At 49.5% G+C, this 26,659-nt stretch overlaps 1 protein-coding gene across 5 annotated transcripts in view; it reads left to right on the forward strand.

Moving 5' to 3' along the window:
- Positions 1-26,659, forward strand: part of CABIN1 (calcineurin binding protein 1) — a 165,215-nt gene that overhangs the window by 37,826 nt on the left and 100,730 nt on the right. For all 5 annotated transcript variants that reach the window (XM_017864917.1, XM_017864920.1, XM_017864916.1 and 2 more), the window contains exons 7-19: positions 1,125-1,254; positions 3,186-3,335; positions 7,249-7,535; positions 8,567-8,735; positions 11,302-11,438; positions 11,999-12,216; positions 14,255-14,333; positions 15,235-15,422; positions 16,302-16,454; positions 18,364-18,558; positions 22,779-23,021; positions 24,327-24,483; positions 26,478-26,593. In XM_017864917.1, coding sequence (XP_017720406.1) covers positions 1,125-1,254; positions 3,186-3,335; positions 7,249-7,535; positions 8,567-8,735; positions 11,302-11,438; positions 11,999-12,216; positions 14,255-14,333; positions 15,235-15,422; positions 16,302-16,454; positions 18,364-18,558; positions 22,779-23,021; positions 24,327-24,483; positions 26,478-26,593 — 2,222 coding nt within the window. The remainder of the gene's footprint in view (positions 1-1,124; positions 1,255-3,185; positions 3,336-7,248; positions 7,536-8,566; positions 8,736-11,301; positions 11,439-11,998; positions 12,217-14,254; positions 14,334-15,234; positions 15,423-16,301; positions 16,455-18,363; positions 18,559-22,778; positions 23,022-24,326; positions 24,484-26,477; positions 26,594-26,659) is intronic.

Consider the following 26,659-nt stretch of genomic DNA (forward strand, 5'->3'; position numbering starts at 1 on the left):
CCTGCCTCTGCCTCCCGAGTAGCTGGACTACACGCCCACCCACCTTCACCCGGCTAGTTTCTTTGTATGTTTTTTAGTAGGACGGGTTTTCACCCCTGTTAGCCTCGATCTCCTGACCTTGTGATCCGCCCGTCTTGGCCTCCCAAAGTGCTGGGATTACAGACTTGAGCCACCGCACCCGGCCCGGGTTTTTTTTTTTTTTTAAAAAGGAAAATTGGAAAATACAGGTAAGCAAAATTCAATCAGTTTTATGTGTATAGTGGAATCACACTATGTGACCTCTTTTGTCTCCTGCTTCTTCCCAGTACTGTATCTTGGCCTTCTTTCTGGTCAGTAAGCACACTCCTCGACCATCTATGTAGTGGCTGCTTGGCAACCCATTGTGTGAATTGGACATTCTTTATTTAACCAGGTGCCATGGTGGGACAGAGTGGTTTTGAGATTTTTTTTTTTCCTTGAGACAGGGTCTTACTCTGTTGCTCAGGCTAGAGTGCGGTGGTACTATCACAGCTCACTGCAGCTTCGACCTCCTGGACTCCAGCGATTCTCGCTGAAGTGATTCTCAAGCGTCAGCCTCCTGAGTAGCTGAGACTACAGGTGTACACCAACATCCCTGACTAATTTTTGTATTTTTTGTAGAGATGGGGTTTCATCATGGTGCCCAGGCTAGTCTCCAACTCCTGGGCTCAAGCGATCTGCCCAACTTGGCCTCTAGATTGCTGGGATTGTAGGCGTGAGCCCTGTGCCTGGCTATTTCCAGATTTTTTGAAGGCTGTTTTCCAATTAGCCAATACATAATCACTGTGAGCCCTGTTGAATTTTTGCAGTAGTTCCTAGAGGTGGGATTCCTGGGTCGAGGATCTGTGTGTAATTGCCTGTGGTCCTCCAAAAAGATCCTATGGTCTGTCCTCTGCCAGAGTCTTTGGTTCTGCTCACCTTGCAGTGCCCAGTCTACTCTGGATCTTATTACTAACCTGACTGAATTAGTTCAGGTGGTATCTCATTATTGTTTACTAGGCATTTCTTTGATTCTAGGAGTGGGAATATTTTCCTGATGTTAACTGGCAAGGCCAGAGCTTCTGAGTACGGTCCCAGAAGTCATAAACTGTTTCTTTCCCCACCAGCATGTCTGTACTTCATCTGCAAAGCTTTGGAGAAGGATTGCCGGTACAGCAAAGGACTGGTCCTCAAGGAGAAGATTTTTGAGGAGCAGCCTTGTCTCCGGAAGGACTCTCTCAGAATGTTCCTCAAATGGTAAGTCCTGCCTCTTCCCATGCCATGTGTGCACGCTCTCTTGTGTGGCTGGTGAGGGTCAGGAGCACGTCACATTTTCCCCTCAGGTCCATGGATGGAGCCCCTGTGCTCTGGGGCTTCATGCCCTGCTGCAGCCCCTCATCTAGTGAACTGACCTTGGGCTGCCTTGTTTATCACCCACCTGTACCTAATCTTGGCAAGGCCTCCTCAGGCTGCCTGCTGCCCACCTCTCCTGCTGCCCTGCCAGCTTTCAGTGTTTGCTAGCTCTCCTCTGGATGCTTGGGGCAGCCTGCTGCCCCACTTGCCTCCTGCCTTTCCCCTCCCAGGATTTTATTCCCAGTGCTGCCCGAGATCAGTGTCCCAAACATGCTTCTGATCATGTACCACCCCTGCCTTGCCTCTAGGACACAGCCTGTGCTCAGTTGCTTTGCCAAAGAGGTTCTTTGCAGCCTGACCCCATAGTTCTCCCACCTCACCTCCTGCTTTTTCCCTCCCAGACTCCTTTTGTTAAGGCTGCGCCAAGTCCCTTGCAGTTTCCAGGCGTGGTTCCATTGTGTGGCATCCTATCTTCTCACCCTGGCTCCCACTGCGCTCTAAACTGTCATGCCATCTTCCCACCTCTCCACCTGTCCTGCCATTGCCCCTCCTTTGCCAGGTGTCCTCCCACAGGCACACTTCTGAAGTGACCCAACAATACCTGCTCCTCTTGCCCAGACTGTCCTGATGCCTGCCAGCAGGGCTACACCTCAGAGCTGCTCGCTTACGAACTTATCTGTTTCTCAGGTCACCTCTCTGTTGCTTTCTGAGCTTTAGCTACCCTTCCCCTGAGCTCTCCAGCTCAGCCAACTCCTCCTGCCCTCTGGTCTTCCTTGGCCCTGGAACACACCTGTAGGGGTTGATTAGTAGTGATTTATCTTGGCGTCTATCCCCTGTGAGCCTGTCCTTCTCCTGAGGGAACTGCATGTTGGCAGAGATAGGAACTGAGGGAACATCTGTCATGAGGGAGCTAACCTTCGTGAGGGAGACAGATGAGAAGCACATGAAACAGATAAATTCCTGAGTAGTTCTGCAATGTAACCCTGCTGGGAAGCACCAGGACAGTGGGCAGGAGGGCAGGTGATGCTGGGTCACCTCAGAAGTGTCTCTGTGGGAGGACACCTAGGGCCTCCCAGCCCCTGCCCTTTCTTTATTTTTGGGTCATGATACACTTTGGTGAGCTTCACTTGTCCGATGACTTTTTGTTGGCATGGGCAGTATAGGATAGTTAAATTCTTTAAAGATTTTCTAATAATAGTTGAGAGAAAGATTTTATTTTTCTGTGGCTTTTCAGATATTATTTTGATACTGTTAATACATATGAAAGGCCGGGCGCGGTGGCTCAATCCTGTAATCCCAGCACTTTGGGAGGCCGAGACGGGTGGATCACGAGGTCAGGAGATCGAGACCATCCTGGCTAACACGGTGAAACCCCGTCTCTACTAAAATCTACAAAAAACTAGCCGGGCGAGGTGGCGGCACCTGTAATCCCAGCTACCCGGGAGGCTGAGGCAGGAGAATGGCATGAACCCGGGAGGTGGAGCTTGCAGTGAGCTGAGATCCGGCCACTGCACTCCAGCCTGGGTGACAGAGCGAGACTCCGTCTCAAAAAATAAAAAGAATAAAAAAATAAAAAAAAAATACATATGAAAACCCTTTCTCTGCCCAGTTTTGAATTGTCAAAGGAACAAAGAATATTAGTCATTTCTAGTGTATGTGGTGTTAAGAAGGCTATTTACTGCCCTCCCCAGGCCAGACTTAAGTGGTTATTTTATTTATAGGAAGAAACAATACACATTAAAAGGCATTAACCTAAATGCATTTTTGTGTGTAAAATTTCAGCCTCGGTTCTAGTTTGTAACATCGTAATTTCTCCCTGTCTCACATGCTTTTAGTGACATGTCGATTCATGATGTTTCGGTGAGTGCAGCTGAGACGAAGGCGATTGTAGATGAGGCCTTGGGGCTGCGAAAAAAGAGGCAAGCGCTGATTGTGCGGGAGAAGGAGCCGGACCTGAAACTTGTGCAACCCATTCCTTTCTTGACGTAGGTTGTCTAGCATCTCTGGGAGTGCTGGGTCGGCCAGTAGGCCCTGGTGTGGGATACTGCCCTGCACAGGAGGGAGAGACTTTGAGGCTTGATCCTGGGTTGGTGGTATGGATGGGGGCTGGTGCACAGTGGCCAAATGGTTGGAGGTGCATGCTTGCTTCATTGTTAAGAAACAGGTCAGCTCTCTCTCAAGTACATCCAGTCTCAGTCCCTTTTTGCTGTTGCTGTTCTTGACCCCAGCCACCTGCCACATTCCTATAAGGCCTTTCTCAGCCTGTCCCATCTAGGAGGGGAATGGAAACTAACATTTGCCAAGCACTTGCCAGGAGGAAACTGATGCTCAGAGCAGTTCAATGGGGAGCCCAGAGACAATCCCAGGTCTGGGCTTCCCTGCTCTCAAGTCCATGTTTTCCCTATAGGGCCACGTGGGGACCCCTGTGAGATGGGCTCAATATAGTCCTTGCCAGCCCCATGATGTGAGAGTCTCTCTCTCTCCAGGAAGGGCAAATTGGTATTGGCAGTTCCCTGGAGTTGGGGTAGTTTAGTCCCTTAGCTAGCTCTGGAATTCAATTTCTGTATTTAAAATTCTAACATTGAATCGTTAAGTTTAGCATGACTTAGCAGTAGTGTTCCATTTCTACTCCCCACCCACTACCTCCACCCCGTCTGTTTACTCTGAGGGAGCTCTGGCCTGGATCAGACTGACCTGACCTGGGTCCAATCCTGGCACTCCTAATGCTATGAATTGGATGACTCTGGGGACATTAGGAGCCACTCCCTAGCAATGGGGAGAGCAACATCTCTCTCATAGGGTTGTCATGATAATGACATAAAATGTGTAGGGCTAGCACAGAGGCAGCACATAGCACCCACTCAGGAAGGGCTGGCTCTGATGCGTATTATTATGACTGTCTGTGAGTTTCAGCATGTGGAATTTCCCAGAAATATTTCCATACCCGAGCACCGAGATGGCCAGGAAGAAAGGGCTGTTCTTCAGGCTGCTCTAGGACTCCTGTCTGGTGCCCTTTCTTGTATTTTGTCAGCTGAATTAGGGTCTTTCTCCCATCTGAGTGTGTGCTCCCCAACTACAGAGGGTTGGGGTTTTGGAAGGGCCCTGGGGTGCCTCCCTGTTACAGTGAAGGAGGAAAAGGCCTGAGAACACTACAAGGGATTGTGGCTATGTGACTGGAGAACAGAGGGCTGGGAACTGGCACTGTGGCCACCCTCCATGGTGTAGTGGGAGGGCTAAGTGGAACCAGGAGGGAGTTAGTAGTTAAATTTGGGATTTGGTCATTAAAGGAAGAGTATAGATTCCCTCTCTGGTAGCAGAAGACATGATGCTTTTATAGTAATCTCTATCTATTCTAGGGGTCAGCAAAACTTTTCCTTTAAAGAGTCAGATAGTAAACACACTAGCCTTTGTCAGCCATGTACAATTTATGTTGTATATTCTTTTCTTCTTTTTCTTTTCTTTTTTTTTTTTTAAACAATTTTTTTAAAATATGAAAACCAGCCGGGCATGGTGACTCATGCCTATAATCCCAGTACTTTGGGAGGCTGAGGCCGGAGGATCAAGAGTTCAAGTCCAGCCTGGGCAACATAGTGTGAGTCAAGAGTTCAAGACCAGCCTGGGCAACATAGTGAGACCTCATCTCTACAAAAAATAAACAAAATTAGCCAGATATGGTGGCACACACCTGTAGTTTCAGCTACTTGGGAGACTGAAAGGGGAGGATTGCTTGAACGTGGGAAGTCAAGGCTGCAGTGAGCTGTGATGGCACCACTGCACTCCAGCCTGGGTGACAGAGTAAGACCCCCTCTCAAAGAAAAAAAAAAAGAAAAAGAAAAAAAAAATGTGCTGCAGGGCACAGTTTACCACCCCTGGTTTCCTCAGTGCCTAGTAGGCATGAGCAACAGCAAGGCACGAGTAAGGGAAATGGTGTATTTAAGGCATTTGACACAACCCAGCCAGTGAGCAAATTCTTCTGGTCTAAATGTAACATTAACTGAAGGCAGGAAAAAGAAGAAATTCCTTGTAGCCCTGGGAGCCTCCATTGTTTAGATTCTGGATTTTGAAGCACTGTCTTTTTTTTTCCTTTTCTTTCTTTTTTTTTTTTTGTTTTTTTTTTTTTTTGTTTTGAGACAGAGTCTCGTTGTGTTGCCCAGGCTGGAGTGCAGTGGCGTGATCTCGGCTCACTGCAAGGTCTGCCTCCCGGGTTCATGCCATTCTCCTGCCTCAGCCTCCCATGTAACTGGGACTACAGGTGCCCACCACCACGCCCAGCTAATTTTTTTAATTTTTAGTAGAGGTGGGGTCTCATGGTGTTAGCCAGGATGGTCTCGATCTCCTGACCTTGTGATCCGCCCGCCTTGGCCTCCTAAAGTGCTGGGATTACAGGTGTGAGCCACTGTGCCCATCGAGCACTGTCCTTTTTTTTCTTGAGACAGGGACTCGCTCTGTTGCCCAGGCTGGAGTGCAGTGGTGCGATCTTGGCTCCCTGCAACTTCTGCCTCGCAGGTTCAAGCGATTCTCCTACCTCAGCCTCCCAAGTAATCGGAATTACAGACATGCGCCACCATGCCCAGCTAATTTTTGGTATTTCTAGTAGAAACGGGATTTCACCGTGTTGGTCAGGCTGGTCTCGAACTCCTGACCTTAGGTGATCTACCCGCCTCGGCCTCTCAAAATGTTGGGAGTACAGGCATGAACCACCGTGCCCAGCCTGAAGCACTGTTCTTTTATTCCTTTCTCAACACTTCCTGGATGCCGACTCTGTGCAGAGGACTGTGCTCTGTGCTAGGGGCGCAGTGTGGCGGGGCCTGGTCCCTTGCTACAAGTGATCCTGGGGGTTGTCAGTTACCCAGAGAAAGGAGCACATGCCTCAAGCTGATAAGGGCTGTGAGGAGAGAAGCACAGTGCTGGAGGGCCTCTGAACAAGGTTCGTGCTGCTCTAGGGGTTGGGGAAGGCTGGGTGGTGGAGCTGCGGTCTGACCGAGGCACAGGCATTGGCTAGGCAGAGGGCTATGCTGTGTGAGGGTATGTTGCCTCTGGGCAGAGGGAAGCCAGCCCAAAGGCCCAGTGGGATGTGAGAGTGTGATTTTGTTTAAGGAACTGAAAGAGAGCTAACGTAACAGGAGTGCAGGGGGTGGTGTGAGACGAAGCTGTGCAGCACCATGAGGCCAGGCTGAGCAGTTGGTCTTTAGCCTGAGGCATTAGAAGCAATTAATGGATGGATAAATGGATACATCGTAGCATACCACACAGCATAGTAGACAACACACAACCTTGAACCCAACATAGAACACACAACACAGAATGTGAAATACAAAACACAATATAACACACCATACCATACCACAGCAAAACACACAACAGTCTCCTGTTGCCATCCAGCAGGCTCCAGCCCGTTTGGTAAATCCACTGAGATGCTGCTCCCAACGGGCCCTGCCCGTGGTCCAAGTTCTTATAGACCATGTCCCTGTTGGCAGTCCCCAACAGGCTCTCTGCATGAAACAGATTAGTGGCAGCAGAGAAGTTCCACAAGTGTTTTAAAGACTTGACCTTCCTGGGGAGGAGTTTTTGAAGTGAGTCAATGGATTTCATACATGCCTCATTGAGTCTGAAAGTGCCTCAGGCCAAGATGCTTATGGGCTTCTGCTGCAGTGAGGTGCAGGTGGATGCCAGGTCTCTGGTCCAGCTTTGGCTGCTGCACCTTCAATTCAGCTGTGTTAGACTCAAGATTTCATCAGTTATGACAGTGATGAAACCTTGATCACCTCCCCCACCCCCATGGAGGTGGTAGCTCCAGGAGCAGCTCTGCTGCTTCTGTGCAGGCAGGCCATTTTCCCCTATGCTTGGAGTATTCCTCTGACAGGGTGGTGATCAGGTGTTGTGGCCCTCTCCCTGTAGCTGGAAGTGCCTCGGAGAGAGCTTGCTGGCCATGTACAATCATCTCACCACCTGCGAGCCCCCACGTCCGAGCCTTGGCAAGCGGATTGATTTGTCGGACTACCAGGACCCCAGCCAGCCTCTTGCATCCTCTGTGGTGGTAACGCCAGTTAATGTGATCCAGCCAAGCGCTGTCAGCACCAGCCCAACTGTGGCTGTCGCTGAGCCTGTGGTCTCCTACACCTCTGTAGCTACAACCAGCTTCCCACTGCACAGTCCTGGTCTGTTGGAGACAGGCGCTCCTATGGGTAAGCAGGCCCCCTGAATTTGGCTTCTGGAGAGACCCTGTTTACTGAGCCCAGCAGGAATGAGACTGTTGGGGAGCCCTGCCTCTTTGGAGAGAAGGGTCATGCTGACACTCATGACTCAAGTGGAAGTGGGAGCCCCCAGCCCTAGAGGAGCCTCTCAGCCTGCTCACAGTGCCACTACCTGTCAGGGCCATTTCAGCTCTGAAGCCCCTGCAGTGAGGGGGACGGGGGATCAGGGTGCAGCTCCTGCTCCTTGATAGTTCCCCCAGGACCGTTTAGTGCCTTGGCTGCCACATTCTGGCATGAAGGTCGCTCTTACTCACTCGTAACATGGAAGCTAGCAGAGGTCCCCTCTGCTGGTCCTGCTCTCTTGCTGATGGTGTACCTCCTGAGTTCTTTGATCTTAGAAAACAAAGTCAGCAAAGTCACCAACCACCGTATGTTTTATTGATTTTTATTATTACTAGAGTTGTCAGAAGTTTTTGACAAAAGCTCCGAGCCTTTTTTTGATTTCTATGTCACTGAAAAAAAAATCTGGTAGATATAGAAGTTTCTGAATAAACATGCACGTGGTTGTCTCTTTTTTACTTAATCATACATGACATTCTTCTGTTGCCATATAGTTCACACTGTTTTTTTGCTCTTATCATATTGCTGAGTGCTCAGAGGGTCCTGGGTAGGGTCAGAGCCACTCACTGTCTCTGTTCTGGGTATATCAGGTGAGACCCCAAAGTTCAGCCAACCAGTGAGGGGATGGGAGGGTAAGGGTGTTGCTTGCTTTGTAACTGTGGAAAGTAATCTTGAAATCCGGCTTGTGGGTCCTGTGAAGTCAAGAAAGGTGTGAGAGTTAAGGGGCTTCAAATTAATTTTACTTGGGATTCTTTGTTGTTGAAGAAGAGATGGAACATTTTTTGAAGGTCGAAGAGTTTAATGCTAGTAGATTTATAAAAGAGGGAGATTGATGTGTCTGTATGGTGCATTTTTTTCACCCCTGCCACCGTGTAAGATTTTAATTTGCATTCTTTGTGAAGGTGATATTTCTGGGGGAGATAAGTCCAAGAAAGGGGTAAAACGGAAGAAGATTTCAGAAGAGAGTGGAGAAACAGCAAAACGGCGGTCTGCCCGTGTCCGAAACACCAAGTGCAAAAAAGAAGAGAAAGTAGACTTCCAGGAGCTTCTGATGAAGTTCTTGCCGTCCAGGTACTGTGTATTTTTTCTGATTGTCAGAAACAAACCCACAAACCTCCAGCGTACACCATCAATAACATTTCTCATTCCATTGCCACCCTCTTGTCTGATCTCCTCCTTTGTGTTCCCATAACATCTGTGCAGATGTCTGAAGCACAAATCTCACTGGAGTGGGATCTTGGATTTTTCTCGCCTATCCCCACCTCTGAAATTCCTGAAGGCAGGAGCTTTGACTTGTTCATCTTTTGAGAGCTAGAAGGAACATACTCACGTCCCTGTGTATTTACGAGACATCTAATTGTTGCTGGGAGGCAGAGGGGTGCTGTGCCCTGAAAACCCCATGCAGATGCAGATGCCCTGAAAACCCCATGGAGGGGAGCTTCCCTTCTGCTTTCAGGGAGTCTGTGTCTACTTGATTTGCTCCAGGCTCAGCAAGATTCCCTTGCATTCTGAGAAGGTAGAGGAGGAGCTTGTGAAGTATTCCTGGGTCTCACTTATTCTTAGTGCTTCTCAGGAGCCTAGGGAACAAGCAGGTACTAGGTTCCCCAGAGCTGGGAGGGACTTGGTCCCCAGTGCTTCTTACTTAGGTTTTCACCAGTCCTTCTGCTTTTTGTCCTTGCCTGCTCACCTCCTTTAGAGGCTTTAGGGTCCTCAATTTCTGAGCCTTCCTGGAGTTTATGGTACCAGTGGATTGGTTTCTTAATACTCCGCTTCCTCCTCCCTTTGCTGAGTGGAGAGGCCTCTCTCGGCAGACACCATTCTTCATTTGCACTGGACCATCTGCCTTCTAACAGTTGTCTGGTACATTTTGTCTGCTGGGGCGTCCTCGCCTATCTTCTGTCTTTGTGAGTTTATGCCTTTTTTATTCCTTCATTGTTACTGGAATGGAGTTTGGGAGCTAACCATGTGTGTTCAATATGCCATCTTTAAACAGGAGTTAAACTAGCAGTGGTTCTTTCCCATGATAGTTTATTTCAGTGGAACCAACATCAAAGTGGTGAAGGAGAAGCCAGAAGCTTTAGGTGGATTGTAAATTTATTTTACAACAAGATTCCTAATTTTCTTAATTTGTTATCTTTCTGAGGTGAAGGTGAAATGCTTAGAAATAATGATTGTTCTCAGTACTTGATGCAGGACCAAAGTGGGGCTACAGTGCCTTCTGATGAATTTTTCTTAAGGGGTAATACCAGAAGAAAGTTTCCCTTTGGAAGAGCTGCAGGATTGATTGTTCTTTGGTTATGGTGCCAAGAGATTTGAGTGACCTTATATTCCCCTTAGCCCTGCTTTTTACTCCAAGGTCTTGTTCCCCTGTCCCATTTACCTGGAATGGTTTCGACTTTCTTTTTTATCTTTATTTTAGTTGTTGGTTTCCTTTGTGATTTAGTGTGCTCCTTTGTTTTTTATTTTTGTTAGAGATGGGGTCTTGCCCTGTCACCTAGGCTGGAGTACAGTGGCACAATCATAGCTCATTGTGGCCTTGAACTCCTGGGCTCAAGGGATCCTCCTGAATAGCTAGGACTACAGGTGCACGCCACTATGCCCAGCTAATTTTATTTCTTGTTTTTTGTAGAGATGAGGCCTTGCTATATTGCCCAGGCTGATCTTGAACTCCTGGCCTCAAGCCATCCTCCTGCCTCCACCTCCCAAAATGTTGAGTTTACAGGCTTGAGCAACCACATTCAACTTAGTGTCTGCTTCTCTGAATGGTCAAAGCAAGAGCAACATGGTCGCTTGCCTGATGGAGTCGCCCTGGGAGTGTGTGCAATATGTGAATGAAGACATTCACAAGTGCCCTGAGTGTTTATGCTGCAGGGGTTCTGGGCTGAGGGAACATCATAAGGTTGGCTGAAATGGGTCCTTGGGAGGAGTGCCTGCCAGGAGAGGTGTCTCCAGTCCCAAGACTGGGCCCACCCACATCTTTGTGAGGAGCTATGGAAGGACCAAGTTCAGATGGGTCCCCCAAACTCCCACCTATCTATCTACTTTCCACCTTACTCGTTGGGCTCCCATGAGGCCCTAGAACACACAGGTACTCTTCTGGCCTGTGCCTTTGTACCTGTTCTTGTCCTGCATCTTTGCATTGCCAGCCCTTCTCCTCCTCCAGTGGCAGCGTGAACATCATCCCCTCTCAAAGGCTTTGTCTGACCTTGCTCTCTAAAGCAGAGCCCTTTTGACCCAGAGTCTCAAGCACTCTGTTGTGAGGTGGTCCTTATTTATGTTAGTTTTGTGTACCTGCTGATTGGCTGTGTCTCTTTAGAGGGTAAGCTTACTGCAGGCAGGATCTACCACATTTAGGGCTGCTGTATTCAGTGCCTAGCACAGTGCCTGGCACATAGCTGGTGCTCGGTAATCATCTGTTGATGAGATGAGTGAACAAGACAGGATACAGACCAAATGCTAGCTCATAAAGCCCTGGAGAGAGGCAGAGCCTACGGGAGGCCTGGGTTCTGGACCCCACCACCCACTTATTTTAGCTGCCTTCTTCCTGGCTCAGATTTGGTTTCTCTAACAGGAAGAGTTCAGATGCTTGTGTCAGAACGTGTGTTGTGACTTTATGATTTTGGCACGTTACATGCAGGTTAAGAAAGCTGGACCCTGAGGAGGAAGATGATTCCTTTAATAATTATGAAGTCCAGTCAGAAGCCAAACTGGAAAGCTTCCCAAGCATTGGGCCTCATAGACTGTCATTTGACTCAGCCACGTTCATGGAATCTGGTAGGAATTGAGCAGTGTGACCATTCACTTTGGGAATTCTTCTTCCCACTATCCTATAACCTGCTTATGTTTTGTTCTGTGAGAATGGTTCTGGGGTGTTTTTTTGTGTGGCCAAGAGTCTGCCTGGATTAGTCTTGGACCTCAGCCCTGTGGTCAACTTGGAGGTCTTCTGAAATGTCTAGACTCATACTTGCTGTGCTTTCTTATGGCTAAATTCACAGGCTTCGCTTTGCAAATTGAATGTGTATAAGCACACTTGTTGAGTGTGTATCAGTATATAACTGCTGAGTGAGATTAGTGCACATGGCAGCACTTGGAGGTCTGCCCTTTTGATGTCCACCTTAGATACGGAGATTCAGAGAGGCTCAATCATAGCTGCTGAGGGCTGGAGCCAGGCATTGAACCCAGTAGCCTGATCTCAGCACCACAATGTGGTATCATGTCCACCTGGATCAGATGGTAGAGGGAGGGAACAGTCTTTACTGTCCCAAAGAAAATGGGAGATCCTGGCATGAAAGGTCCTCTTTGTTCAAGTCAGGTTGTTCTTGCTCCCTGGGCAGAAAAGCAGGACGTGCATGAGTTCCTGCTGGAGAACCTAACCAACGGGGGCATCCTGGAGCTGATGATGCGCTACCTGAAAGGCATGGGCCACAAGTTCTTGCTAAGGTGGCCTCCAGGCCTGGCGGAGGTCGTGCTCAGCGTCTACCACAGCTGGAGGAGGCACAGCACCAGCCTGCCCAACCCGCTGCTGAGGGACTGCAGCAACAAGCACATCAAGGTTGGGGGGAGCCTCTCAAGGGCTGGTATTGAACTGGGGCCAGGGCATGGGGACAGGGATCTTGCATGGGTGTGGGGCTGCTGTTGTGTTTGGCTGCATCTACTTGTGGGCCTGGAACCTGGGCTTTTTGTGGGTGTTGAAGCAGGAAGTCACTGAACCGGGTTTGTGCCTAGAAAGCTCCCTGATGGCTGAGTGGAGGATACACTTGTGGGTGAGAGGGGGCTCAGGGGGCCGTCAGAAGGCTGCTGTCATGCCAGGTGAACAGTGGCTGAGATCCAGTGGTAATAGTGGGATGCTGGATTGTGGTTGCAGAGCTGGACATGGGATGTGTGAGGGAATGAGAGTCATGAGAAGGGCTTCTCGGGTTGTGTACTGAGTCAGAGGAAGGCTTGCCAGGAGAAGCTGGAGGAAAGGGAAACATTTGGTTTGTTTGAGATGGCAGGGACTGTGACTGAGGCTTTTGTTGTTGTTGTTTGAGACAGGGTCTTGCTCTGTTGCCCAGGCTGGAGTGCAGTGATGCAGTCACAGCTCACTGCAGCCTCAACTTCCTGGGCTCGGGTAATCCTCCCACCTCAACCTCCTGAGTAGCCGGGAGTACAGCCTTACACCACCCCACCCGGTTATAGTTCCAGCTACTCGGGAGGCTGAGGCAGGAGAATGGTGTGAACCCAGGAAGGGGAGCTTGCAGTGAGCCAAGATGGTGCCACCGCACTCCAGCCTGAGTGAGAGTGCGAGACTTCGTCTCAAAAAATATATATATTTGTTTTGTTTTTTAGAGATGGAGGTCTCACTATGTTATGATGTCAAGACATAACAGGCCATAAATGGCCTGTGACTATTTTTAACAGATGATAAAACAGCAGAAACTAAATAGGGTGCTTAGAGAAGCGTTGGGGGCCTCCAGCAGTAGGGGCTGAGCCTCACTGAGCCTTGTCTTCCTGCTGCATTCCACACCCCAGCCTCCTCCACTTGGTGCCTCCTAGAGCTTAAGGGAACACAAGGTGCTCTGGCCCCGTACTCCTGTTGGAGATGGGACACTGAATGCTGAAGCAGGAGCACCAGAAACATTCAGGGATGCCTGGTGGTCTTTCTGACTTGAGAGCACAGGAGGTAGAGGAGCTTGTAGGTCAGCCATCCCTTGCTGGGCGTCCTCCACTGGGATACCTCGGGACTACCTCTTGGCAACTTCTGCCCACCAGGCCATGCTCCCCTGGAGCAGTTGTGAAACAGCGGGAGGAACCAGGGCTTTGATCCCCAGGCAAAGCAGGCTGATGGTAACTTTCCAGGTGTGCCCACTGGGCAAGTGCCTTCTCATTGCTGAGCCTCAGCTTCCTCAAGTACCCTGGGAATGGTATACCCAGCTGCCCAGAACCTTTTTTTTTTTTTTTTTTTTTTTTGAGACTGAGTCTTGCTCGTCGCCCAGGCTGGAGTGCAGTGGCGTGATCTTGGCTCACTGCAAGCTCCCCCTCCCGGGTTCACACCATTCTCCTGCCTCAGCCTCCGAAGCCGCTGGGACTACAGGCACCCGCCACCACGCCTGGCTAATTTTTTTTTTTTTTTTTTTTTTTTTTTGTATTTTTAGTAGAGACAGGGTTTCACCGTGTTAACCAGGATGGTCTCGATCTCCTGACCTCGTGATCCACCTACCTCGGCCTCCCAAAATACTGGGATTGCAGGCATGAGCCACCGTGCCCAGCCAGCTGCCCAAAACTTTTAAGGGTTGAATTCTGTAATTTGGATGCAGTGTCTGGCCCAGCACTTGGCAGGTGACAGGGTTGCCTCTTCAACAGGACAAGAACTCTGAAGACAGGTCTCCTGGTCCCTCCCAAGTCTTGTCCCAACTATACATCCATGTGGCTCTTTTTATGTCCTGAAGAGTGGTCACTGATTATCACTTATGAAATGGCAAGTGAATAGAAAGAATTATATTTTTTATCAAAAAGTAAAATTTAGTTTTGTTTCCTTCCACTGCCCCCTACCCCCAACACTGAAGAGGCTTTGTGATACTGTTCTTGACCTTCCTATGCCTGTCCTGCAGGACATGATGCTGATGTCTCTCTCCTGCATGGAGCTTCAGCTGGACCAGTGGCTGCTGACCAAAGGCAGAAGCTCTGCAGGTAGGCGGCATTATGTGTTCTGTGGCCAGGCTAATTTCTGAACCCCCCAGCAGCTGGGAGAAAGCCGAAGTGGGGAGACTGAGTCATGGTATTTAGACTTACGTTTATAGTAGGCACATTTTTTGGGTTGGCTTGTCAGGGTCCCAGGGAAATCTCCTGGATACTCAAGAAGTGGTTAGCAGGAGCTAAGTCCCCAGAGGGAGCCACCAATCTGCTTTTGCTGTGAGATAGAAGGAAGTGGGATCTCAGTTTTGGTGTGACTGTTCAATGCAGTGCTTTATGTAGCTTCAGTAATTTTTCTGGTGATATGGATTGTTGTTGTTGTTGTTTTTTGAGACAGGGTCTTGCTCTGTCACCCAGGCTGGTGTGCGGTGGCACGATCTTGGCTCACTGCAACCTCTGCCTCCCAGGCTCAAGCGATTCTCCTACATCAGCCTCCCGAGGAGCTGGGACTACAAGTGTGTTCCACCATGCCCAGCTAATTTTTGTATTTTTTGGCAGAGATGGGGTTTCACCATGTTGGCCAGGCTGCCCTTGAACTCCTGACCTCAAGTGATCCACCTGCCTCAGCCTCCCAAAGTGCTGGGATTACAAGCATGAGCCACTGGACCCAGCTTCATTCTGACTTTTAAACCACCACCTGGTGGAATGTAGATATGCTCAATGCTGTCTGTAAAATTGCTTCCCCTTGCCCCTGACTCTCGGGGGTCTCTGGATATCTTTGTCTTAACTGGTCCAACCTCTCTGATGCCTGCCATTCAGGGAGCTGTAGGGCTCTGAGGGGCCCAGGGTGCCCCTGGAGATAGGGTGGGTGTGGTTAGGGCCGAGGGCAACTTCTGAGAAGCAGAAGGGCATTAGGATGCTACACATGAAGTTGACTCGTTGACCTCATGGTTTTTAGTGTCTCCTCGGAACTCCCCTGCTGGTATGGTGAATGGCAGATTTGGACCTGACTTCCCAGGAACCCACTGCCTTGGTGACCTCCTACAGCTATCGTTTGCCTCATCCCAGCGCGACCTGTTCGAGGATGGTTGGCTGGAGTTTGTGGTCCGTGTTTACTGGCTGAAGGCTCGCTTCCTGGCGCTGCAGGTTGGTTCCATGGTCAGCTGCTTGGGGAGTATGCCCTGACACCCAGCAGGATGGGCAGAAAACTGACCATGTTGGGGTGTGTGTGTGTGTGTGTGTGTGTGGGCGTGCATGTGTACATGCAAAGCACCTGCCTGGGCACTGGGCTTGGCATGAGAAAGTGCGACACGGTGGGGAATTCTCAGCATCTCAGACTTCCAAGCTTGATACCAGTCTGTAAAGCTCTTCAGCATAACCACATAGCTCTGGAAGGCATTTGCTCTGCCTCTGCCTCCCCCACTCAAGATTGCCTTGGCATCTTGACTCTTTGCTTATGTTTTCCTGAGAGAGCCTGAGCAAATGAATAAACAGATACAGAGCTTTCTAGAAGGGAATTATTCACCTGTTTTGTGAGAGTTCTGGGAAAGCTTCTCTTCAGAGCCTGGTCTGGAAGGCCAGGATGGATTGGCTGTTACCTAGCACCTTGCACATGGTGGTACTGGTACACTGTGGTAGAATGAGTCAAGAGATTACCAGGGCCCTGTCAGCAACCATTTAGTCTAAAGGAAGCAACACTGTTTAATGTGAAGAACACTAGTTCTGGAATTAGGACAGGCCTAGCTCCTAACTCTGGCTCTGTTCAAGTGTCCTCAGTGTTTTCATCTGCAACATGGGTTTTATGATATCTCCCCTCACAGAGTTTTTAGGGACTGTTCATTCAGTCAACAAGTATTTATTGAGCCTGAGCTACATGCCAGGCCCTTCTTAGGGATTACAGTAGTAATTGGTAAAAACCCCACCCTCATGGCCTCCACAGTCTAGTGAGATCAGAGGTGTAAGGCATCTGGCACATCATAGTCAATCTTATGCTTCGGTCCCCTGACCTGTTTTTCTTCTAACCAGGGAGACATGGAGCAGGCCCTGGAGAACTATGACATCTGCACAGAAATGCTCCAGAGTTCCACCGCCATCCAGGTGGAGGCAGGGGCTGGGCGAAGAGACGTTGTCATCCGGCTACCCAACCTCCATAACGACTCTGTGGTTTCCCTGGAGGAGGTGAGTGAGAATTTTTGTTTGTTTGTTTGTTTTTTTCCCATAGATGAAGTTTCACTCTTGTCACCTAGACTGGAATGTAATGGTGCAATCTCGGCTCACTGCAACCTTTGCCTCCGGGGTTCAAGGGATTCTCCTGCCTCAGCCTCCCGAGTAGCTGGGATTACAGGTGCCTGCCACCATGCCTGGCTAATTTTTTATACTTTTAGTAGAGACGGGGTTTCACCATGCTGGCCAGGCTGGTCTTGAATTCTGACCTCAGATGATCCACCCACCTTGGCCTCCCGAAGTGCTAGGATTACAGGTGTGAGCCACTGTGCCCGGCTGAAAGTTTTTTTATTTTTTTTTATTTTATTATTATTATTTTTTTTTTTTTTTATTTTTTATGTTTTGAGACGGAATCTTGCTCTGTCACCCAGGCTGGAGTGCAGTGGCGTGATCTCAGCTCACTGCAAGCTCCGCCTCCTGGGTTTACGCCATTCTCCTGCCTCAGCCTCCCAATTAGCTGGGACTACAGGCGCCCGCCACCTCGCCCGGCTAGTTTTTTGTATTTTAGTAGAGATGGGGTTTCACCGTATTAGCCAGGATGGTCTCGATCTCCTGACCTCGTGATCCTCCCGCCTCGGCCTCCCAAAGTGCTGGGATTACAGGCTTGAGCCACCGCGCCCAGCCTGAAAGTTTTTAAATGGTGTTTCTTAGTCAAAGATTTCTTGTGATTTGGCATAGTTAGCCCAGGGTTGACCTGTTTCTGAGGAACAAGAGAGCTTCCCACATGCTGAGCTGGGGCCCCTGCTGGGAAGACAGAAGAGGCCAGGGAAAGGCTGCTCTAGTACACTGGGGCACTGTAGATCCCTGGTGAAAAGCAGGTATGGGAGTTCTCACCAGCACTATTTAGAAGCAGTCATTGGGCCAGGTGCGGTGGCTCAAGCCTGTAATCCTAGCACTTTGGGAGTCCAAGATGGGCGGATCACGAGGTCAGGAGATCGAGACTATCCTGGCTAAGATGGTGAAACCCCGTCTCTACTAAAAAATAAAAAAAAAAAACTAGCTGGGCGAGGTGGCGGGCGCCTGTGGTCCCAGCTACACGGGAGGCTGAGGCAGGAGAATGGCGTAAACCCGGGAGGCGGAGGTTGCAATGAGCTGAGATCCGGCCACTGCACTCCAGCCCGGGCGACAGAGCGCGACTCTGTCTCAAAAAAAAAAAAAAAAAAGAAGCAGTCATTGGTCTGCTCTCCTGGCTATGTGTGGCAGCCATCCCAGTGGAACTGGAAGGAAATACCAGCTGGAGCAGACCAGTATTGGGCTGGCCATGGGGTTGGGTCAGCAGTGTGTGGCCTATATGCCAGGTTCCACCCAGGTGCCACTTTATTCATTGTGCAGTTTCAGACCCTGCTGCAGTTCTGTATCTGTGAAATGTCCACACTGGCTGAACGTGGCCTTCAGACTCTCCTAGAGTTGTTTCAGGGACAAGTACAGGTACAGGGCTGTCTACATGCCAGGGCTTCATCAGGTCCTGCGTGTAGTGTATGACAACCTCTGGTCCAGGCTTGCTGAGTCGCTGACAGCCTGATGTTCCGTGGTTCTGCAAGACTGGTTCACTGACCTGTGACAAGGCTGTCCAGCTGTCTTGGCGGATGCTTCCTGGAACTCCTTTGCTTCTGGGTAGTTTTTGGTTTGTGATGTGCTTGTTTTTTAAAGAGTTGGATGCCTTGCCATTAATAGAAATACTTTTAACACATACATTTAGTGTAAACACTGATGTATGAAGGAGGAGTCTAATTTTTGGTGGGCTGGAACATAGTCTAATTTTTATTCTCCTCATCCAGTTCTGATAAAAACAAACACTGGCCAGATTTGGTGGGGCAGGGGCTGAGGGGTTTACCCTCATACAGCATTGCTGGGCCTTTTTCAGATTGATAAGAACCTGAAGTCGCTGGAGCGGTGCCAGTCCCTGGAGGAGATTCAGCGACTGTACGAAGCAGGTGACTACAAGGCTGTTGTGCATCTGCTCCGCCCCACTTTGTGCACCAGTGGGTTTGACCGGACCAAACACCTGGAGTTTATGACTTCCATTCCTGAGAGGCCAGCCCAGCTGCTTCTACTGCAGGTGTGTGCTGCCAGTGTCCCTCACACCCACTTGCACCTTCTCTCCTTGCTTGCTTGTGTTTATTCTCTGGAGGCTCTGTGGTAGGCTCGCTTCCTGGCGTTGCAGGTTTACAGGCATGAGCCACTGGGCCCAGCTTCATTCTGACTTTTAAACCACCACCTGGTGGAATGTAGATATGCTCAATGCTGTCTGTAAAATTGCTTCCCCTTGCCCCTGACTCTCAGGGGGGTCTCTGCATATCTTTGTCTTAACTGGTCCAACCTCTCTGATGCCTGCCACTCAGGGAGCTGTAGGGCTCTGAGGGGTCCAGGGTGCCCCTGGAGATAGGGTGGGTGTGATTAGGGTCAAGGGCAGCTTCTGAGAAGCATAGCATATGTGTTCTTAAGAACACATAGCTAGAAGAGAGTGGATATCAACACCACTAAGCCCCCAGGAAGATGTTAGTTAGAAGATACGGTCAAGACTAGCGGAAAGTTAGAACCAAGGAGTGCAGGTTCTAGGGTTCTGCGTGGCTCAGGGTGATCCCCACACTTGACTCCGAACTTCTGCATGGCAGAGGAGGAAGGAAGAATGGTCGGGTCATCATCTGTCCATCTACTTGTTTATTCATCCATCTCGTTTTGTATTGTTTTTTAAGGTAAATATAAAAGTGGCTAAAATATCTGTACAGTGTGAAGAATCAAGATAAAATAAAGACCCATGTAGCTGAAGAAAAATAACACTAGCCTTATGTTTGAAGCCTCATGTGCCCTCCTGAATCCTTCTGTGTTTCTTTTCCTCAGGAGGTAAACTGTCACCAAGAGCCTGCCAGGGAGCTGGGAGCTGCTGGGTGCTGGGCAGTTATTCAACCTCTCTGAGCTCAGTTCCTCATTTCTAGGATGGGGATGACCAGTGTCCTTAGCTCAGAGTCCTGTTGTAGGGATTACACAAGTTAACGTGTGTTGGCACCATGCCTGTCACTAGCAGGTGCTGTGGAGGTACTGTTGTCATCGTTGCCACCATCCTCAGGAGGGTTGAGTTGGCACCGAGATAAACATGGAAGATAATACGCAAAGTATGCTTAGTGGCATTGAGTCCTGGTCTTACTAATCACTTGTGTTTTTTATCTTATTGGGTACTTCCCTTTCAATTTGGAAAGAGTCCAGTCTTCTCCCAGGTTTTTTGCACAGATTCCACAAAGCATTTTAATCATTAACATTCTTGAACTGGGAAATAGTTAAGAGGTGCGACTGTGGGAACAAATGAAAGCACCTCAGTCCTGAGGAAAGGGGAAGAAACAGTTGGTTTGGGGAAGCAGAAGGGAGAAGAGGGTGGAGGGAAGGAGGCTCCAGCTCCTGGCAGAGGAGGTCAGTCGGGCCCAAGCCAAGATCAGGGGATGAGATGTGTGTGACCTCAGTTACCTGGCAGGCTGCAAGATGGTCAAGCATGGCTATGTGTGGGAGGGACAGCCAGTGTACCAAGAAGGGTGCTGGGATGAAGAAAGCGGGGAGAGGCCAGTGTACTCTGCCTCCATAGGATGCCCTCAGTGCTCAGATGTGGTCTTGCTCTTACTGTCTTCTAGAACGGCTCGATGTGGCAGGATACCCCATTGATGGGGCAGGAGCTGCTGCTTGGGCAGGCACTGAACTGTGATAAGGGCTGTGCTTGAGGTCTGGGCCGAGTGCTGTGGAAACGCCTGCTTTTTGTGAATTAAGGACTCCAGATTATTGCTCAGTTTCATATTGAGAGTGTTTTCTTATTGATTTGAAGTGCTTTTTGTATATTAAAGATAGTAATCTTTTCTCAACAGATCTTGCAAATATTTTTTTCCCAATTGTTTGCTTTTAAATTGCCGAGAAGTTTTGAATTTTTATGCTGTCAAATCTTTTGATGTTTTCATACATGTGTGATTTTGTTCTTTGCTCATTGTGGTTTTTGTTCCTATGCTTAGACAGTCTTTCCAAGAGTGGAGAAATATTCATCTACTTCTTTCTTTCTTTCTTTATTTTTTGAGACAAGAGTCTGACTCTGTCACCCAGGCTGGAGTGCAGTGGTGCAATCTCAGCTCACTGCAAGCTCCACCTCCCGGGTTCACGCCATTCTCCTGCCTCAGCCTCCTGAGTAGTTGGGACTACAGGCGCCCACCACCACGCCCAGCTAATTTTTTGTATTTTTAGTAGTGATGGGGTTTCATTGTGTTAGCCAGGATGGTCTGGATCTCCTGACCTTGTGATTCGCCCGCCTTGGCCTCCCAAAGTGCTGGGATTACAGGCATGAGCCACCGTGCCTGGCCTTCATCCACTTTTTCTACATACATAGCTTGAGCTTTTATGGGATGCCTGGCACTGGGCCAAGAGGAAGGCTGGTCCATGTTCTGGAGGGGAGGCTGACAAGAGACCCATCAACAGAGAGATAAAAAGAGTATTTGCTTTTGTTTTATTCCTGCAGAGTTAATGTTTTATGTTTTGCATTTAACTTGCTTCATTTAGCTTTTCTCAAGCGGGGCAGTGAACTTGCAGTCTTCTTCTCCTGTAGGTGTATAGTGGTGCTTTCTCCCAGTGGGCAAGCTGCCTATTATGTTCTTCAGTCTAATTGGATAGTTCGTGTCTTGTTGAGTTGATTCTTAGTCCTTAATGTTTTTGGTTGCTATATTGAGCAGAATCTTCTTGTTGTTCATTATCTTTTCCATGTATTCCTACGTTGCTGGCTCATAGGAACCCTATTGATTTTTCGTGTTTGAGTCTGGGTGCTTCACTGAGTTCCCATTATCGCTTGTTTTCTGTCTGACTTGTTTGATTGTGTTTGGGTAGATGATTGTGTTGCCCCCAGTCGATGGTAATTTGGTCCCCTCATTCGTTGGTGTTTATTCTACTTTTTTGCTTCTTTCTGGCCTTGAGCCCTGGAGATTGTCATATTTTAGAGCACCATTAGCAGGTCCTTGTCTTGTCCCTGACTTTCACAATGACTCTGGTTGCATTTAATACTCTTTATCATGCTGGAAAATAATCCTCTGGCTCTCACATGTTGGGTGTTTTGACCAGGAGGCATCAGCTCAGGCTTTGGGCCCCCACATCAGCACTCTGTAGGCACCCTCGAACCCCAGTGGCCTCCTGGTAAAGGGTGCTGGCTTTCTCTAATGAAACACGGGCCCCATTTTCCTGGCAATTAGGATTTATAAATTGGGGGAGGTTTTGTTCTGTGTTCAGATACTACACCACATTCCAAAGGCAGTTTCAGGTATTTCTGACCCCACACCTGTTGGTCTCATCTCAGAGAGTGGCAGCTGCATGTGTCAAGGTTGGGAGGAGCCGCTGCCAGGCCTGGGCTGTGGCGAGGTTAGAGCCCAATGGGGCACCGGGCAGCAGGTGCTTCCTGCAGGTGTAACAAGCAGCCCACCAGATCTGTGAATTCACAGACAGACTGTGTTTCCCCATGTACCAGCACAGTGATGAAAGAGAGATCCCAGGCATTTAAATAGGTTGTATTCTAGGTCCAAAAAAAAAAAAAAAAAAAAAAAAGGAGCTTTGCAAAAAGCAATGGCTTCCTTCCAAAGAGAAGCTTTTAAAATAGAAGTAACAGTTCAGTGTGGTGGTCTCAGAATTCTTCCATGTGCCAGGCACTGTGCTGAGTGTAATATGCACATCATCTCATTTAAGGCCCACAGTGCCACTGAGTGGATGATGTGGTGGCTGAGGCTCATAAGGCTTACACATTGGCCCCATCAGGGCACCTGGGGAGGAGAGACCTGATAGAATGATGACTTTAGCGTTGCCTGGCCAGTTGCCTCTGTTGTGGCCTTGGCTCAGGCCCTCCTCCACTGAGATAGTCCGTCTCTGGCAGTCTGCCCCTTCCTTGCTGAACCCCCTCCAGAGCCCTGGCACTGGATGGGCACAGTGGCTCTGGGGAGAGCTGACAGGTGTAGGGGTCCCTGTCTCACCTTGGCTGGCTCTGCAGCCTCATTCCCAGCATCCCTACTTTATAAATGGGGAAGGTGAGGTGCAGAGGTGAAGCCTTTCTGAAACCTCCGTGACTGGTGATATTCTCTGCTGCCATTGCCCACAGGCCATCAGACTGCCCTTCCAGGCACCTCTGGGCTGCATGGGGCCTATGCTGTGCTGGGGCTCGTACTTCCCTTTCTTTTGCCGCCCCTCATCTGTTTTCCTTCAGTTGTCCCTGCTCAGGCCTTGGGCCCAGATGTGCTGAGCTCACCGTGCACTTCATCTGGCTTCTTGCTGTACTAGGACTCCTTGCTCCGGCTGAAGGACTATCGGCAGTGTTTTGAGTGTTCCGATGTGGCTCTGAATGAGGCCGTCCAGCAGATGGTGAACTCAAGTGAGGCTGCAGCCAAGGAGGAGTGGGTGGCCACAGTGACCCAACTGCTGATGGGTATCGAGCAGGCCCTCTCTGCGGACAGCAGTGGCAGCATCATGAAGGAATCATCCTCCACCACTGGCCTCGTGCGGCTCACCAACAACCTCATCCAGGTAACCCCTGGCTCCTTCTCACCCTGCCCTGCCCCAGTAGGTATGTCTCTCTGACATCCCTCTTCTTCAGTAGTTAAGCTTTCATTGCTAATTAGGCACCCAAAGGGGACATGATGGCTTCTTTGGCTGGAACTTTCGGGATCTGAGGAGGGGTTTGTGTGTAGGCTGCAGACCTTCCTGGGGCTGGTTGGATCTGGGGATTGGAGACTATGTAGCACTTGGTGCCACAGGGTTCTTCCAGACCATCCATCCCAGAGGAGAAGAAAAAACCTCACAGGGAGGCCCTGGTCTGCCTGCAGCGAGTCAGAGGCAGAATGGGAGCCACAGCGTAGGCCGTGATGGCTCCAGCATCCCATGCCGTCCTGGCACTTCCAACTAAGGAGTGGTCACAGCACCCTGCGTTGTCCAGGAAGGCTTTAAGGCAGAGAATCTTCCTGTGAAGCACTCTGGGCTGTCTCCTCAATTCCCGCTCAGGCCTTCAGCAAGTCCTGCCAAATCTATATCCTCACCCCTCCAGCCTTTGTTTCTCCCTCTGTCTTCATATTTCTGCTGTAGTCCAGACCACTGCTACTCTTGCTTGAGCTGCAGCAGCACACTCGCCGCAGTCTCCTCTGCTCCTTCCAGCCACTGTCCAACCACAAAGGCACCTTTCCAAAATAGATGTGAACGTGCTCCCCCCTCACTTAAAACCCTTCATGTTCCCTCCAGGTTGTGTGTCACCTAAGGCACACTGAGCCCCAGGCCTGTCTCTCCCCCTGGTCTTGTGCTCCCTTGGCTGCAGCCCTCCTGGGCTACCCTCTGAGGTCCCTGCCTGCATGCCTGTCCTCTGCCCCCACTCCTTGCCCTCCCTGAGTGTTGGACACACCACAGCCACACACCTGGAAACTTTTAAAAGGCTCTCCCCTGTCTGCCCCACCCCTCCTCTGTGAGCTATTGTGGCTGCATCTGTTCTCATTGCAGCAGCCATACTGACGCTTTGCACTTGTATAGCTTGCCCATTGCTCTCTTCTCTCTGGGCTCTCAGCTCCCCCATGCCCTGTTCACAGGATGCAGCACATAGTAGGTACTGAGGGTATCAGTAACTGCATGTGGCATGGAGGGTGGTGTGACTCTATCTTTGGACATTATGGGCCTCTGTCCGATGACATGTTGAGGATCTGCTAGATTACAGTGCGCACATCAGAACAGTGGGGGTGGGCAGGTAGCATGTACCAGCTCCCCAAGAGGCCTCCTGCCTCCCTTCAGTCTGCCCTGAAGGCTTACCCTGCTGTGACACTTCTACTGTCTCCCGCCCCTCACCGTCAGGTCATTGACTGCAGCATGGCCGTGCAGGAGGAGGCTAAGGAGCCCCATGTCTCTTCAGTGCTGCCCTGGATCATTCTACACCGGATCATCTGGCAGGAGGAAGACACCTTCCACTCTCTGTGCCACCAGCAGCAGCTCCAAAACCCAGCGGAGGAAGGTGCACAGGCAGTGGGTGCAGTGGGGATGAGCTCTGACTCCCATGTCCTTGCCCCTGTCCTCTGCCCTAGGGTCCTGGACCTTATCCAGATGTTGTGAGTGGGGCTTCATCCACTCAATCCAAGGATTTTGCTTGCGCCTGGACAGAGGCAGAAGTGTTCTTGATTCTTCCTTAAGGGAGCTTACTGTGCAGTGGGCACAGGAGTCCTGGGTGTGTGAACATTGCATGTTTGGTGCAGGTGGCAGCATGGAGGGAGTGACAAAAGGTTACTACTTATGAGGAATGCTGACACTGCTCCAGGAGGCTGACACTGCTCCAGGAGGCCTTGTACCCACTAGCTCCTTTAATCCCCATGACACCCCAAGGGATGGTAAGCCGAGGGCAGCGTGGAGCGAGCACAGGTTCCACATCCCAACTGTCACTTCTTAGATGTGTGACCTTGGGCAAGTCATATAACCTCAGCCTCTATTTCCACATACCCGTATTGGGAATAATAGTATCTACCTCAGAAAGTTGTTCTGAGGATGAAATGAAATAATAAAGCCATGAATCACCATGGTGAGTCAATGCCTGGCTCATGGTGGGTGCTGAGTGATGAGAATCCAGGGAGGGCCTGTCCTAGACCCTTAATGGAGATGGCCCTGGATCCATGGTCAGTGCAATGGTAGAAAATGTGCTGGATTGAAGAAACGACAGTACAACAGCTAAATGACACTTAAAGGAAAGATCACCTATAATCTTATCAGATAGATCTTTTTTTTTCTTTTTCCATTTTTTGTTTTCTTGCATTTGCTGTCCAGACTTGGCCTAATGCACATCTAGTTTGTGTGCAGTTGTTAAAATAGTATGTATCTATTGATGCTTGTATTCAACTAGCTTAAAATTAAGTTTATTGAAGATTTTTCCTCAATAATTTGTAAAACAAGAAAAAGTAGAAAGGAAAGTCATCCCTATTCCAACTGCTCAGAGAAAACCAGAGTTAACATATGGTTTTTCTCCTTCCCTTCACACTTTCTCTATAATTTTATTCACTGCTCAAAAATTCATCACCTGCTGATGACATGTCAGGGCTCTGTGAATAGGATACCTCTGGCCTTGACAGGTTTGTGGTGGTGGGCGACAGATCAACTATCTAACAGTATCAGGCTGGTGTGGTGGACTGAGAGGAGGGCACCTGATGCTGCCCATGGGTGTGGGTATGGGTTGAGTTGAGCCCTGATGGAAGAGCAGGGGCAGAGGAAGACACTGGGGAGGCAGAGTGGGGCCAGGGACTGAGCAAGCCTTAGACTGGAGACCTGGGGCATGGGGATTGGACAGGGGAGGAGGGGCCAGATTGCAAAAGGATTTTATTCTGTTTTGTAAGGCCGTTGCTCCATTTTGCTCCATTGTTTTCATCATGCTGATGAGAGGTGCATGCTCTGTTGAACCATCCCCGCTGCTGAACCCTTAGTTTGTCCCAGCTACTCAGGAGACTGAGGCGGGAAGATTATTTGAGTCCAGGAATTGGAGGCTGCAGTGAGCTATAATTGTGCCAACTGTACTCCAACCTGGGCAACAGTTACTATCTCTTAAAAAAAAATTTTTTTTAAGTTAAGAAATGGCATGTGTAGTATGGGTTCCATTGTTATAAATTACTTTTCTCTCATTCAGAATGCATCAGATATGCACAGAAGGATGCTTCGACTGGAGGTTCACCAGATGTCAGCATTGGTTCTCTCTGGGCTAGTCTTTTGATGGATAAAGTGTGCTCCTTTATATTTTCCTATATGGCTTGAATTGTGTTTTGATAAGCGTGTATTGCTTTAGTAAAGCCATTCAAGTCACTACTTATTTAAAAAGGCAAAAAAAAAAAAAAAAAAAAAAGGAAAAGAAAAATCTATGGTCATGTTGATAAAGACAGAAAAGCCTGAAAAGAAGAGACTAAGCCTGGCAGCCCCTGCAGGCACGCAGGTTCCCACACTAACTCTGTGTCTGTCGGCCTGGGCTTTCCCTAGGGATGTCGGAGACGCCCATGCTCCCATCCTCCCTCATGCTGCTGAACACAGCCCACGAGTATTTGGGCAGGAGGTCCTGGTGCTGCAATTCAGATGGGGCTCTGCTGCGATTCTATGTAAGTGCTCCCCCTGGGCTGCAGACTGCCAGTGCAGGGCAGGGCTGTGGTGGGAGGTGGAATGGG

This window comes from Rhinopithecus bieti, unplaced genomic scaffold, assembly GCF_001698545.2.
Source record: "Rhinopithecus bieti isolate Rb0 unplaced genomic scaffold, ASM169854v2 scaffold_80299, whole genome shotgun sequence".
NCBI classification, from domain to species: domain Eukaryota; kingdom Metazoa; phylum Chordata; class Mammalia; order Primates; family Cercopithecidae; genus Rhinopithecus; species Rhinopithecus bieti.